Raw genomic sequence first — 13,041 nt, 5'->3', positions numbered from 1 at the left:
ACAAAAGCAAAACAAAACAAATTTACAATCTTTATATTATATTGTCCAAAGTTAAATTTGTCTCCTTATTAATTATTTTTTCTAAATATTTCAATATGTTTTCTTAAGACAAGAGGTTTCACTGAGTCAAGAATGAAGGAAATAAATAGAAGGAGAACATTTCCCATAAATCAGAACACTCAAATTTCAGATTTGAGGTTAAACACCAGGAATTTAATAAATGAGCTCAGGAAGCTCCAAGTCATATCTGAAACCTTTCAATATAATTTTTGTGATACAAATCTTGAATGTCCTTTACTTTCACCTCGAGTAAGAGAAGATAAAAGTAAAAAGGTAGTTGGCATTTATGCATATCTAGCTATATGTCAAACACTGGACAGATTGTTTTATGTGTCCTTACATTCTCCAAATAGTAGCATAATCAATAACAAACTATAAGTGCCAAACTGATAAAGCATATGTATGACTTATAACACACAAAAATATAATTGCCAAGTATAAATTTGTTAACTTTTAAAAAATACAGCAAATAAATACTGGGCCCAGTAATCAATTTTAAGACAGCCTTCTTACTAAATATAATTAAACCTATGAAAATATGTCAATCGTATTCGCTTCTAAATTTCAAATTAAATGTCCAACTAGATAAATTTTTCACCTATCATTTTAATATTCCTTGTGGTTCAATTCATTGACATAGAGAGTGCTGACAAGTACAAGTTGACCTACAGAGTGGGTAGTCAATCCCATTCATTTTTGTAGGAGTCTAAATGGGCTCAATCTTCTAAGGGGTGATTTTCAGCATTATAATATTGCAGCTACACACGGATATGGGTCTAATGATCCCATTTCTGACAGATACTCTCACTGACAAGGACAAATTTATCATTTCAACACTCTCTTTGGTAGCAAAAGATGAGGAAGGACTTAAAATACATCTGAAGGGAACTTAATAAATAGAGGATTTTACTTATATTGATACTACTCATTGATAAAGCATTCATAAAAGTAAAGCAGATACATATGCAGTGGTGCCTGAAGTGTAAAATATGTCCAAAGCATATTCTAAAGTGAAAAATAAGAGGACAGAATTGTATGCTAGCATGATAAGTCTTAATTAAAAGCAGGATTTAAACATATTACACATACACTCATATAAATGAATTGTATTGAGAAGAATGCCAACAAAAACATGCATTGTATTCTCTGTGTACAAAATGGTTTTCTTGGCATCATAGACATGAACCATACCCATTTTTTTTTAGTATGTGCTCTTTGGTAAAATTTGAAAACACTGTCATGTATTGCATTAAAAAACTGAGGCTTTTTGAAACCTCATCTTAGTTGATGGAGTATTATTCACAGTGGCATATGCCTGAACCATACCAACTGCCTTCTGATGAAGCAGGAAGGACAGCAGTATTTGGGGGATAACATGACTCAAGAGCATGAATAAGATGCTGAATCAACTATAGGGTTAGTTAGGGAATTCAGTGGTTTTTAACCACATCGTAGAACAGCACAGTACCTTTAACTAAAGGTTCACTGGTTTTCTGGGATGTTTTCCAAATCTGCTCTGGCCAAAGTTCTTCAACAATCAAATTAAAAATTGTTTGCAGTTTATACATGTTAAGAATGTTAAGTATTGGAGTTCCCGTCATGGCTCAGTGGTTAACAAATCTGACTAGGAACCATAAGGTTGCGGTTCAATCCCTGGCCTCGCTCGGTGGGTTAAGGATCCATCATTGCCGTGAGCTGCAGTGTGGGTCGCAGATGCGGCTCTGATCCTATGTTGCTGTGGCTCTGGCGTAGGCTGGTGGCTACAGCTCCGATTAGACTCCTAGCCTGGGAACCTCCATATGCCACAGGTGTGGCCCTAGAAGAAGGCAAAAAGACCAAAAAAAAAAAAGTTATATAAATATATTTTCATGTATATATACATATTTATACATGTATGTATCTGTAGAGATAGGTAAATAGACATGTGTATAATTCACAACATACCTATTTACTTATGTACATATATTGACATAAACATTAGAATTACATATAGAAATGATGCATATTAGAATGAGGGCTATGTTTGGATCAGAGTTTTTGTCTATAAGCTACTGAATTTAAGCATCTAAAAACTTTAAGCTGCTTAACAAATATTTGTTGCAAGAAAGAAAGCTTTAATAAAATAGCCAGTGGATACAATCTAATAGTGTTTTGCACTGCACCATGTTCAGATGATGTTGAGGAAGAGGGAAGCCTGCATCCTACTGCATCCACCACCAATCATCCTATCTATGGAATGTATCCTGAAAAATTTCAAGCACATATTATTTCTATTTTCTTATCCTTAACATCCTCAGTTCCAATACCCCTGATCTAGCAGTGCTCATTTCCATCAGAAGCTACCACACAGGTTCTTTATTTCCATCATCTTTTATAATATGAAACACACCTAGAAATGTCCCAAACTTTCTATCCTTCCACAAATGCATCATATGTATTAGTCACTCACAATGACATTGACCAGATTCACTTTCTCCAAGTATTATATAAAACTAACTTGATCCCCAAAGCTCTTACCAGCTTTGTAAGAGTCCATGGAGAAAGTTTGAATTATTCAGTTGTCTTCTTTTCGCTCCAAGGCAATTTGGGTGCTCTTTACTCAAATGAGAATTTTTAAAATGTTACCCTAAAATTTGGCTTACCTGGAACCAGGAACTCTTTGATCTCACAAGAAGGCTTAGATTCTCACTTGTGTGCAAGAAGAGAGACCCAGATGATCCCAGATTCATCCGCTACTTTCCAAAATTCACACTCACACAAGATTTTGACTGGAAAGTGAATCTCTTTGGCATTCGCCATAGGAGTATTTAAACATGCATGATGCAAAATATAGAAGTCTAGGGAAGGTCCTTCCCCAAAATGTCACTTGCCTTCACACACTCATACACTGATAAGGATACTCCAAAACTCACAGGAGCCAAAGGGATGAGCCTCCAATGTCCAAAGCTACCAAAAAAATCAGCAGAAAAGTTGAGCTGAGATATAACTCAAAGTAAAAAATAAATATCCATGAATTATAATGATGCAAATAACTGAATAATAAATAACTAAAAAGGAATTAATAGACGAAAGAATACCAAAAAATTGATTTATTTATATTCTCTGTCCTCAAACTCTCCACTACCTAAGTGTGAACTGTGCACACACTTAAGTGACTTCTTTCCAAAGAACTCACGCAGTATGGAGTGAGTGAAAAGAGTAAATTTACAAAAGAGAATTGTGACAGGAGTTCCCGCTGTTTCTCAGCAGGTTAAGAAGCTGACATAGTGTCCCTAAGGATTCAGGTTCCATCCCTGGCCTCACTCAGTGGGCTAAGGATCCTGCGTGGCCTCAAGCTGTGGCACAGATCACAGAAGCAACTTGGATCTGGTGTTGCTGTGGCCGTGGTGTAGGCTGACAGCTGCAGCTCTGATTCAGTCTCTACCCTAGGGACTTCCATGTGCTGCAGGTGCAGCCCTAAAAAAGGAAAAATAGGAGTTCCTGTCATGGCACAGTGGAAACGAATCCCACTAGGAACCATGAGGTTGTGGGTTCGATCCCTGGCTTTGCTCAGTGGGTTAAGGATTTGACATTGCCATGAGCTGTGGTGTAGGTCACAGACACGGCTCAGATCTGCCATTGCTGTGGCTGTGACATAAGCTGGCAGCTGCAGCTCCAATTAGACCCCTAGCCTGGGAACCTCCATATGCCATGGGTACAGTCTTCAAAAGACAAAAAAAAAAAAAAAAAAAAAAGAAAAGAAAAGAAAAAAGAAATAAAGAATTATGACAAATAGTACCTTAGTCAGGTGATCAAGATCTATAGGGACAAGTCATGTTGACAGTATGTACCCACAGATGTGATGTGATGAGAATAGCACTCTATCTCTGTGGTCATTCTCCCAGTAACTCATAACCCTGGCTTAATTGCAAGTAAAATATCAGTCAATCCCCAATGGAGGGTTTTTATACAAAATGTCTTACTAGTCCTGCTCAAAACTGATAAAATCATCTGAAACAAGAAAAGTCAGAAGCAGTGTCACTGTTTGGAGGAGCTCAAGAAAACTTGACAACTGAATACATGTAATTTCCTGAATCAGATTCTGGAGAGAAAAAATGACATCATTAAAGACTAATGAATCTGGCTAACGTGGATTCTAGTTAAAATCATGTAATAATGGTGGTTAATTAGTTTTGACAAATGTACCATATTAATATGAGATGATAATAGGGGAAACTGAATTATTTTTACCAACTACCTGTAGATAAAAATCTGTTATAATATAAAGTTTATGAGAAACAAATGGCTTATTTTATTTCACATGTCCTCACAATTCATCTGTGTTTTAGCATGTGTCAGAGTCTCCTTACTTTTTAATGTTGAATAATCTTCTATTGACTGTATACCACAGTGTATTTATCTACTCATATCTTGATGGATACTTTGGTTTCTAGAACATTTTAGCTCTTCTGAATAATACTATCAGAAATATAGTTGTACAAGTATCTTTTTGAGTTCTTGCTTTCAGTTCTTTTGCGGATGTACCCAGAAGTGGAAATGCTGGATCATACAGTGATACTATTTTTAGATTTTTGAGTTATGTTTTACTGTCTTTCACAGTAGCTGCACTATTTTACTTCCCCACAAACAGTGCACAAGTGTGATTGATGATTTGGGACATCTTTTCATGTGTTTATTGTCTGTTGGTATATCTTTTTTGAAAAAAATGCCTTTTCAAGTTTTTTTGCCTATTTACTTGTTATTTGTTATTGAGTGGTAAAAATTCCTTTTATATTTCAGATACTAACTCCAGATATGAATTTATTTCCTTCCATTCTGTGAGTTTCCTTTTCTCTCTGTTGATTGTTCTTTGATACATAGAAGTTTTAAATTTTGATACAGTCCCATATACCTGTGTTTTCTTCTTTTGCCTTTGTTTTTGACTCAAAAAAAAAACCATTGATTAATCTAATGTCCTGAATTTACTTTCTAATTTTTCTAAATGTTTCATAGTGTTAGCTCTGATGTTAAGGTCTTTTATCCATTTGAGTATACTGTGAATATTATGTAAGTTATACCTTCATTCTTTTGCATGTGGACGTCTAGTTTTGACAACTAAATTTATTGAAAAAACTGTGTTTTCTCCACTGGATGGTCCTGAAATTCTTGTAGAAAGTCATTTGAACATTCATGTGATAGTTTCTTTGGGGCTTTATAATCTATTCTATTGCTCTATATGCCTGTCTTTATATCAATACCACACTGTTTTGATTACTGTAGCTATATAGTAAGTTTTAAAATCAGGACATATAAGAAGACCACCTATGTTTTACTTTTCAAGATTATCTTGGCTATTTTTCACCTGTATTTCCTCATTGGACTCAATTATGTGTTTGTGCGTGGCAATTTCAGAAACTGTTCATTCAAAAAATACAGAAAAGAAAAAGGAAGCTAATGTGTGGTTATGAACCAGGTATGATACTGAGGTATACAAATTGTTCTGTATTCCTTATTATATTTCCGAATTACATAGTAGCATTTTCATTCTATAAAGGTAGACAATATGACTCAAAAAAGTTTATCAATAAGATCAACATTCACAAATAGTATAGAAATGGAGAAAGTAATTCCCATTTCCATATTAAAAGGGTTTGTAATTAGGAAAATAATATATTTAATAAAACATTGAGAAAAATGGTTAGTGTCTAAGCTTATACAAGGTGATTGATTTCTCACAAAACATTGACAAGATTGCTTGAATGTTAAATTCTGCCATCAATCCTAAATGACTACAATTAAAATGAAAAATAAGGCAAAGAATGTGTGTATATATGTGTGTGTGTTACTGGGTCAATTTTATATATGGTATAAAACTGACATAACACTGTAAACCAAATAAAATGGAAAAAATAAAAATTATTTCAAAAAGTAAAAAAATAAATCAATTTGTTTTAGATCAATAAATCTACCAGTAAACAGTATACCTAGTTTAGGAAAACTAGGAATCAGTGTTAGGTATAATAATGGTAAGGAGAAAATTTATCAATGAACTGAATGTTTATTAGACTTTATTTAAGTACTGTTAGCTGTTGAACACTGTGAGCTTGATAATTTTTGCTTTGTTAAAAAAATAGAAGTAAGGAAGGCTTCTGGCAATAGCAAATTCAAGGTAAGAAAAAAATTAATGTTTTCTCCTTGATAAAATTATAGCTGAATAATAACTTCAGATGGAATAGGTTTCTCCCAGTATTTACCAATTTTTTATGCTATGCAAATTCACCATTCAAAATTAATACAGCTAATGTTCCAATTAAACTCCATATGAACCACATTCCTCAATGGATCAAAAATCTCTGGATAGTTCATGAGTTTGGACAAAAGTATTTTATTGGCAAGCTCCAGAAAAAGTTAATGCATATTGCCCCCTACCCAAAGTCAAGGGGTAAAAGACATTTGAATTATCAAATATAACATACTAAATTGGAGGTAAAATTTTAATACGCTTTCTTACTCTCTTTGTCTACATTTATTGACTATATCTCCAGGTTTATTTGGTGCTTCTTTAAAAGTGTCCTGTTTTCATTGAATTAATCAGAACAAAACATCCTTGTGTTTTAAAATAGCAGCCTGTAAAATTTCCTAAATCACTAGAATTACTTGAGCTTTGGAAATGGTGACATTACACAAATTTTAATATTGTTGATTGGTCAAAGGAATTCATGTCTACTAAAGCAGGCACTGATCATGATTTTTTGGAGGGTTAAAGGAAATCATCTAGAAGAGCAGCTCTTTTATAATTAAAAGTATAATGAAAAACACTGAGATGAGTAGAAGGGGCTGAGGTATAACCTAGTTAAGACCCAAGTCCCTGGTGGGTGACCCCAAAGCAGAAAGGGCTATCACTAACTTGGAGGGTTTGAGCCTAACATTAGGCACCTCAGACCTAAAGACTGGCACCTGGAATAAGAATTTCCTTAACAGATTTTTAACACCAGCTTATGACCAGCAGAGCTGGTTTGTGTATGTTAAACCATTCTTGCATCAAGGATAACTCCCATTTGGCTCATGGTGTATAACTCTTTTAATGTGCTGTTGAATAAAATTTGCAGTATGTTTTGAGACTTTTTCATCCATATTCATCAATTTTATTGCTTTTTTATTACTAGTGGTCATTTATTTCTTCTTCATTGGTATTCATAATACTAAGCAACATTTATTTAGCAGTTACAATATACAAGGTGTTTTACATAGTTGTATTTTTTAAATCTTTGAAACAATGTGTAGGTGTTGTTATTCACCCTCTTTCCCCCTTTTTTAATTTCTAAATTTTTTTTGAAGTACAGTTAATTAACAATGTTGTGCTATTTTCTGTTGTACAACAAAGTGATTCAGTTACATGTATACACATATCCATTTGTTTTTAGATCTTTTCCCCATGTAGTTTATCATAGGCTACTGATTAGACTTTCTTTGGATGTATAATTAGCAGTAGAATTGCTGAATCATATGGTAGACATACAGGGGGCCAAGGGGCACTTGTGAAGATGCTTAGCATCATTAATCATTAATCACTACAGAAAAGCAAATTATATCTTCTTCAGTTTTAAAAGACACATCTTTTGTGTGTGTATTGAATTTTTGCTTCACCTTTTTTTCATTAAAAACTTTGAGTATATCATTCCATACTTTTTTTGTTCTGCTACGTTTCTACTTATGAACACAGGGAGGGGTAATTCCAGGTTCTGGTTGGTAGCAGAATTGTTTCTGGGTGACACACTTCCTATTTAATGAATGGTATTACTTTTATTCTTTCTGTTCTTTACCCCCTTTCTCCATCATTGTTTTTTTTTTCTTTTTTCTTCTTCTTCTTATCTGGTACTCTTGGTAAGTGTGAAGCCCTTAAAAACTCCAAATCCTTGTTTGCATGTGATTAATGAGCTTGAGGAAAATGAATTTGCTATCCTTGTATAAGCTAAATATACAAATCAAAGTTAAATTTATTACATAGAAGTTGTTTTTGACTAGCAGGGTAAGGAAAACTTTAGGGAATAATGCCCTCTATGATGTAAATAACTTACGTCATTATTTCTTAAAATATTCCCCCTGGAATAGAGGCAAGAATATTTTTTTCACTGGTCTGTTAGGAGATTGCTGTCAAAAAAAAAAAAAAAAAAAAAAAAAAGGTCAGAATTGACCCTAATTCAGAGCAGCTTCTAACAGGTAAGTGAAAAATAATCTCCATGTTTTACAGAGAGGCATCATTACAAAAGAATCCAACATAATTTTCTAGTATGTTTATTTTGAATATCTAGTTGTTCCCAGATAACTCTGAGAAAGAAATTAAAACAAGTTTATACTGAGATTGACTGTTAATAGAGGAAATAGAAGCAACGCAAATGTTGAGAAAAAGTATCTTTTGAACTCAGTGAACCTTTTATGTGCACCAGGTATGTTAAAAGTCATCATTGCAGTGTAGAAATAGAGGAATATAGTTCGTGTCTATGGTTTATTACAGATTTTAGAGATGGCAGAATGTTCACAAATAATTCTCATGTAAGATGGAGCAACAATATATGTCCTCACCAAGAGCGGTGGATACTAGAAATTTAGAAAGAGATTATGTGGATTAGAAATCAGACAAACGGTGAATGGAGATAATGACCTTCAAAGAGCTTTTGGAGAATGGCGACTTTTCCGTCTCCATTTGACATCGTTGAGCAGAACACCGTACAGCACAGTATAGAATTATCACACGTGGAGTTCTTCTACAGTAACATTGCAGATTTAGGGTTTGCACTTGGCACATTTCAGAGGTTTAATTTGAAAAGTTAAATACCTACTTCTCAGAGAATATGCAGAGGAAACCTGAAAAGGAGGAGACTAAAAACCGTAATTAAGGTGAAAGATAATGTGTGTATATGTGGAAGAGGAGTTCCTGGAAAAAAAAAAGCATAGAAATCTTTCATTTTCATCAATATTTGTGCCTGCCAACGTTCTTTAGTGTTGGATCTCATTTACCCTTTGCCGCTTCATGGGGCATCCATTCTATGTCAGGTAAGATTTGAATAAAATTAATAACTTAATATGGAGGGCAAGCAGGCATAGAAAGCCTGCTTGCCCTCCATATTGAATTTTATGATTTCAATATGAATTTTATGGCCACCTTTTGATTTTCAGGTCAGGCTATTTTTCTAGGCTATCTGGACCACATAAGCAGGAGTCATGGGATCCAGTTACACAGAATCAAGAGTTTAAGGAGAGTAGATTGTATATTCTTTTGCATGGGCTGTTGAGTGATAAATCTTGAGATTATTAACCTTCCCACAAAGAACAGTAAATTCTGTAAAGAAATAGAGTGTAAATTTTTTTCTGAAGATGGATGTGCTTGTATAACAGAATCAGAGAGAGGTAGATAGATAGAGACTTTTAAAGGTAAGCAATGCTTTTCACTGCGGCCTCTGCAGTAAAATAAATTTTCAAAGATAGAAGAATCCACCTAACTGTCACAAGACATGTTTCTACAATCTTTTCTTAGTCTCTTTGCTGAAAACTCCGTCTTGTCCCCACTTTACTTTATCCCATCTTCCTGCTTGAAAAACAGTCACAGTGCTGGTAAATGACTTAGGAACAAAGACCTAAAGGCATAAGCTATTCATGTGGTCAGCTGAATGAGGACATTAAAAGCAGTGTGGTTTCTTGAGGTGGCACTCTTGGTCCCTGAGACCTTGAGTCCCCTGGTTCCCAACTTTACTTAAGATAAATGTCTCTGTGTCTTGTTTTATGTTAACTTTTTCCCTTAAGTTTCACATCACCCGTTCTTCAGCCCCAACCTGCTGAGCCGGTCTCCGCATCTAACACTCTGTATACCACCCTCATCTATCTTCCACCTTTGCCTGCCTACTTTCCTTCAGCTCTTCTCTAAGGTCATCTGTTCATTTTATTTTTGACAAATGTAGAAATCTTAAAATGGCTTATCCATTTGAAGACTTGAGAAGACAGTATCTACTGAAAATCTGCTTGGCCTGTTTTTTTATTTTTTATGTCTTTATTAGAGTATAGTTGATTTATAGTGTTGTGTCAATTTTACAGCATAGTGACCCAATCATTCATGAATATATATATTCTTTTTCTCATACTATCTTCCATGATGTTCTATCCCAAGAGATTGGATTTCATTCCCTGTGCTGTACCATCTACTTTGCCTCTTTTTAAAAAGCACACCTCTTTACACTTTCTCCTTCTTTGTGCTCATCCAAGAACCTGGGGTTTTCAGATATTTGAATAATACAAACTGTACTAGGAATATAACCACACAACCATCCAAAAAAATCACTACAGATCTAAGATTCTTAACAGAAAAAATACAAACTTTTGAGGAATAACCCACTGTCCTGGATATAGAAATTTAACATCAGGGCTCCTGAGTGCCCTAAAGGGTGCTTCTCAGAAACTGGAAAAAGAAAAATAGAAACTGGGATATTTTAGACAATATAGACTATGAAATAACGTGCTTTTCTGTTCATTAGCATTTGAACTATTACAAAATATCACAAACATTCATGATAATAACAGCAGATTATTGAAAGTCCATGTTTCCCATTTCATTTCTCATGCTCTAATAACTGGAGCAAGTATGTAAGGAAGAGGTGGAGCATATTAGATGTATAAAATAATATATATATATTTACCTATCTATGTATGTATAACAAATATATGATACATAAGTGTTTATAAATGACATTTTAATTGAGTTAAACATGAGACTTTATATCTTTAGCATGAACCTTCAAAGGCAGTCCGACATATTCTAAATCCCAAGGGATAGAACATGTAAAACATCGGTCATAAAATTTTTGAACATGAAAAACAAATGAAGGAAACAACGGAGACATATCTCTTAATTACGGATTTAATAACTTGACAAAGTTAATGAAGTATCATGTCAAAACTAACAAGTAATTTTATTCAAAAAGTTCTGTAGGAAATTACTACCTACAGGAGCTTATTTGAAATTCATAGTAAGCCTTTGCAGGGGCCTTTAAAAACTAAAGAAGAAAGTGTTAGCAAGAGGTATTAATAAATCACAGGTAGACTGTCCCCCAAGAAGAATAGTCCATAACATCATGTTACACACTATGACTAGTTCTTTATTTTTTTTGCAGATAAACCCTTTCACATCCATCCCATCTCACTAATGAAATCATGCAGCTGAACAATAATGTGACTGAGTTCATTCTACTTGGGTTGACCCAGGATCCTGTTAGGAAGAAAATAGTGTTTGCCATTTTCTTGATTTTCTATTTGGGGATACTGTTGGGTAACTTGCTGATTCTTGCTACTATCAAGACCAGCCGGGCACTTGGGAGTCCAATGTACTTTTTCCTTTTCTACTTATCCTTAACTGATACCTGCTTCTCTACTTCCATAGCTCCTAGAATGATTGTGGATGCCCTTTTGAAGAAGACCACTATCTCATTCAGTGAGTGCATGTTCCAAGTCTTTACATTCCATTTCTTTGGTTGCCTGGAGATCTTCATTCTAATCCTTATGGCTGTTGACCGCTATGTGGCCATCTGTAAGCCCCTGCACTATACAACCATCATGAGCCACCGAGTCTGTGGTGTGCTGATGGCCCTGGCCTGGGTGGGGTCTTGTGTGCATTCTTCAGCTCAGATTTTTCTGGCCCTGAGTTTACCATTCTGTGGTCCCAATGTGATTGACCACTATTTCTGTGACTTGCAGCCTTTGCTGAAACTTGCCTGTGCAGACACCTATGTGACCAACCTACTCTTGGTGTCCAACAGTGGAGCCATCTGTACAGTGAGTTTTGTCATGCTGATGGTCTCCTATGTCATCATCTTGTATTCTCTGAGAAACCACAGTGCAGAAGGGAGGAAAAAAGCCCTCTCCACCTGCATCTCCCACATCATGGTAGTCATCTTGTTCTTTGGTCCTTGCATATTTATATACACACGCCCTGCAACTACCTTTTCCACGGATAAGATGATAGCTGTGTTTTATACAATCGGAACACCTTTGTTCAACCCTCTGATTTATACACTGAGGAATGCAGAAGTGAAAAATGCCATGAGGATGTTATGGAATAAGAAGTTGGTTTCAGATGACCAACGATGAATGGAAATTTTTCAAATTTTTCTTCATAGTCTGGATTGACCTGGAAAGAATTCATAGAGACTATTATCTTTTTATTGTGCAATGAATACAATTCTGTCTTAGCAATTGGAACATATGCACTGACTAGCACTGAGTCAATTTAGTGTAGAGGAAGAGACAGCAATAGTAATAAACAGGTCATAAGGACCATTACCTCAGACACTGTATATCTGTCTCTCTTACCTGCCTAGTATCTCTGCAGTTTTCACCTAGAGTGTCCTCTTTTCTTCTTCATGCTGCTTTCTGTTGTTTTTTCACTCCTAGATACCCTGGCCCTATATGCTTAAATACACAACCTGGTAACTTTTATGTATCCCTAACATTTGCATGGATTAAATAATTCTGTTTCATTGTATAAGTTCAAGAACTTTCAACATAAACTTTCTTCCTAATTAGTGTCAGGTTCAAATAATTGTAGAAGCTTCATAAAGTAAGAGACAGTATGTAATCTAGTGTTTCCCCTTCCAATTCTTGGTTTTGTACTCCAAATTCTTACCATTCCTTTACCTAGATCATTTCTTCACAGGTGGAAATTCACCCTTGTGTTGTAGTCCTTTGATCAGAAGAAAGGTTTCACTGCTAGGTTTTTAGTAAGTATGGTATATTTAATAAAATGTACTTTGTGTTCCTAATTTGATGTCTTCTAACTTGGGAGGAGTATTAAGGTTTCTCTTGAATTATACCAATTATATTTTTAAAATAATATTGGGTTATAATGAGTGTAGCATATATGATCCACATTAAAAGTGATGTATTTGTGTGGGCTGAAAATAGAGTGTGAGCTGTTGATGTTAGAGAATTTCAATATATTAATACACTTGAGCAATG

The 13,041-nt window shown here is 34.8% G+C and overlaps 1 protein-coding gene across 1 annotated transcript; it reads left to right on the top strand.

Annotated features, from left to right (window-relative positions):
- The first annotated feature begins 11,241 nt into the window (after nt 1-11,241).
- Nucleotides 11,242-12,238, top strand: LOC100515602 (olfactory receptor 4C16-like). Its single transcript, XM_003124170.4, has one exon. It carries the CDS (start codon nt 11,242-11,244, stop codon nt 12,172-12,174), a length of 933 nt encoding a protein of 310 aa, XP_003124218.1. The 3' UTR covers nt 12,175-12,238.
- The last annotated feature ends 803 nt before the right edge of the window (nt 12,239-13,041 follow it).

The sequence above is a fragment of the Sus scrofa genome, unplaced genomic scaffold, assembly GCF_000003025.6.
Source record: "Sus scrofa isolate TJ Tabasco breed Duroc unplaced genomic scaffold, Sscrofa11.1 Contig74, whole genome shotgun sequence".
Classification (NCBI taxonomy): domain Eukaryota; kingdom Metazoa; phylum Chordata; class Mammalia; order Artiodactyla; family Suidae; genus Sus; species Sus scrofa.
Note: the sequence above shows the minus strand (reverse complement) of the source record. Positions and strands in the feature narration are given on the sequence as shown.

Coding starts and splice junctions, on each gene's coding strand:
- LOC100515602 (XM_003124170.4), top strand. CDS start 11,242: ATGCAGCTGAACAATAATGTGACTGAGTTCATTCTACTTGGGTTGACC.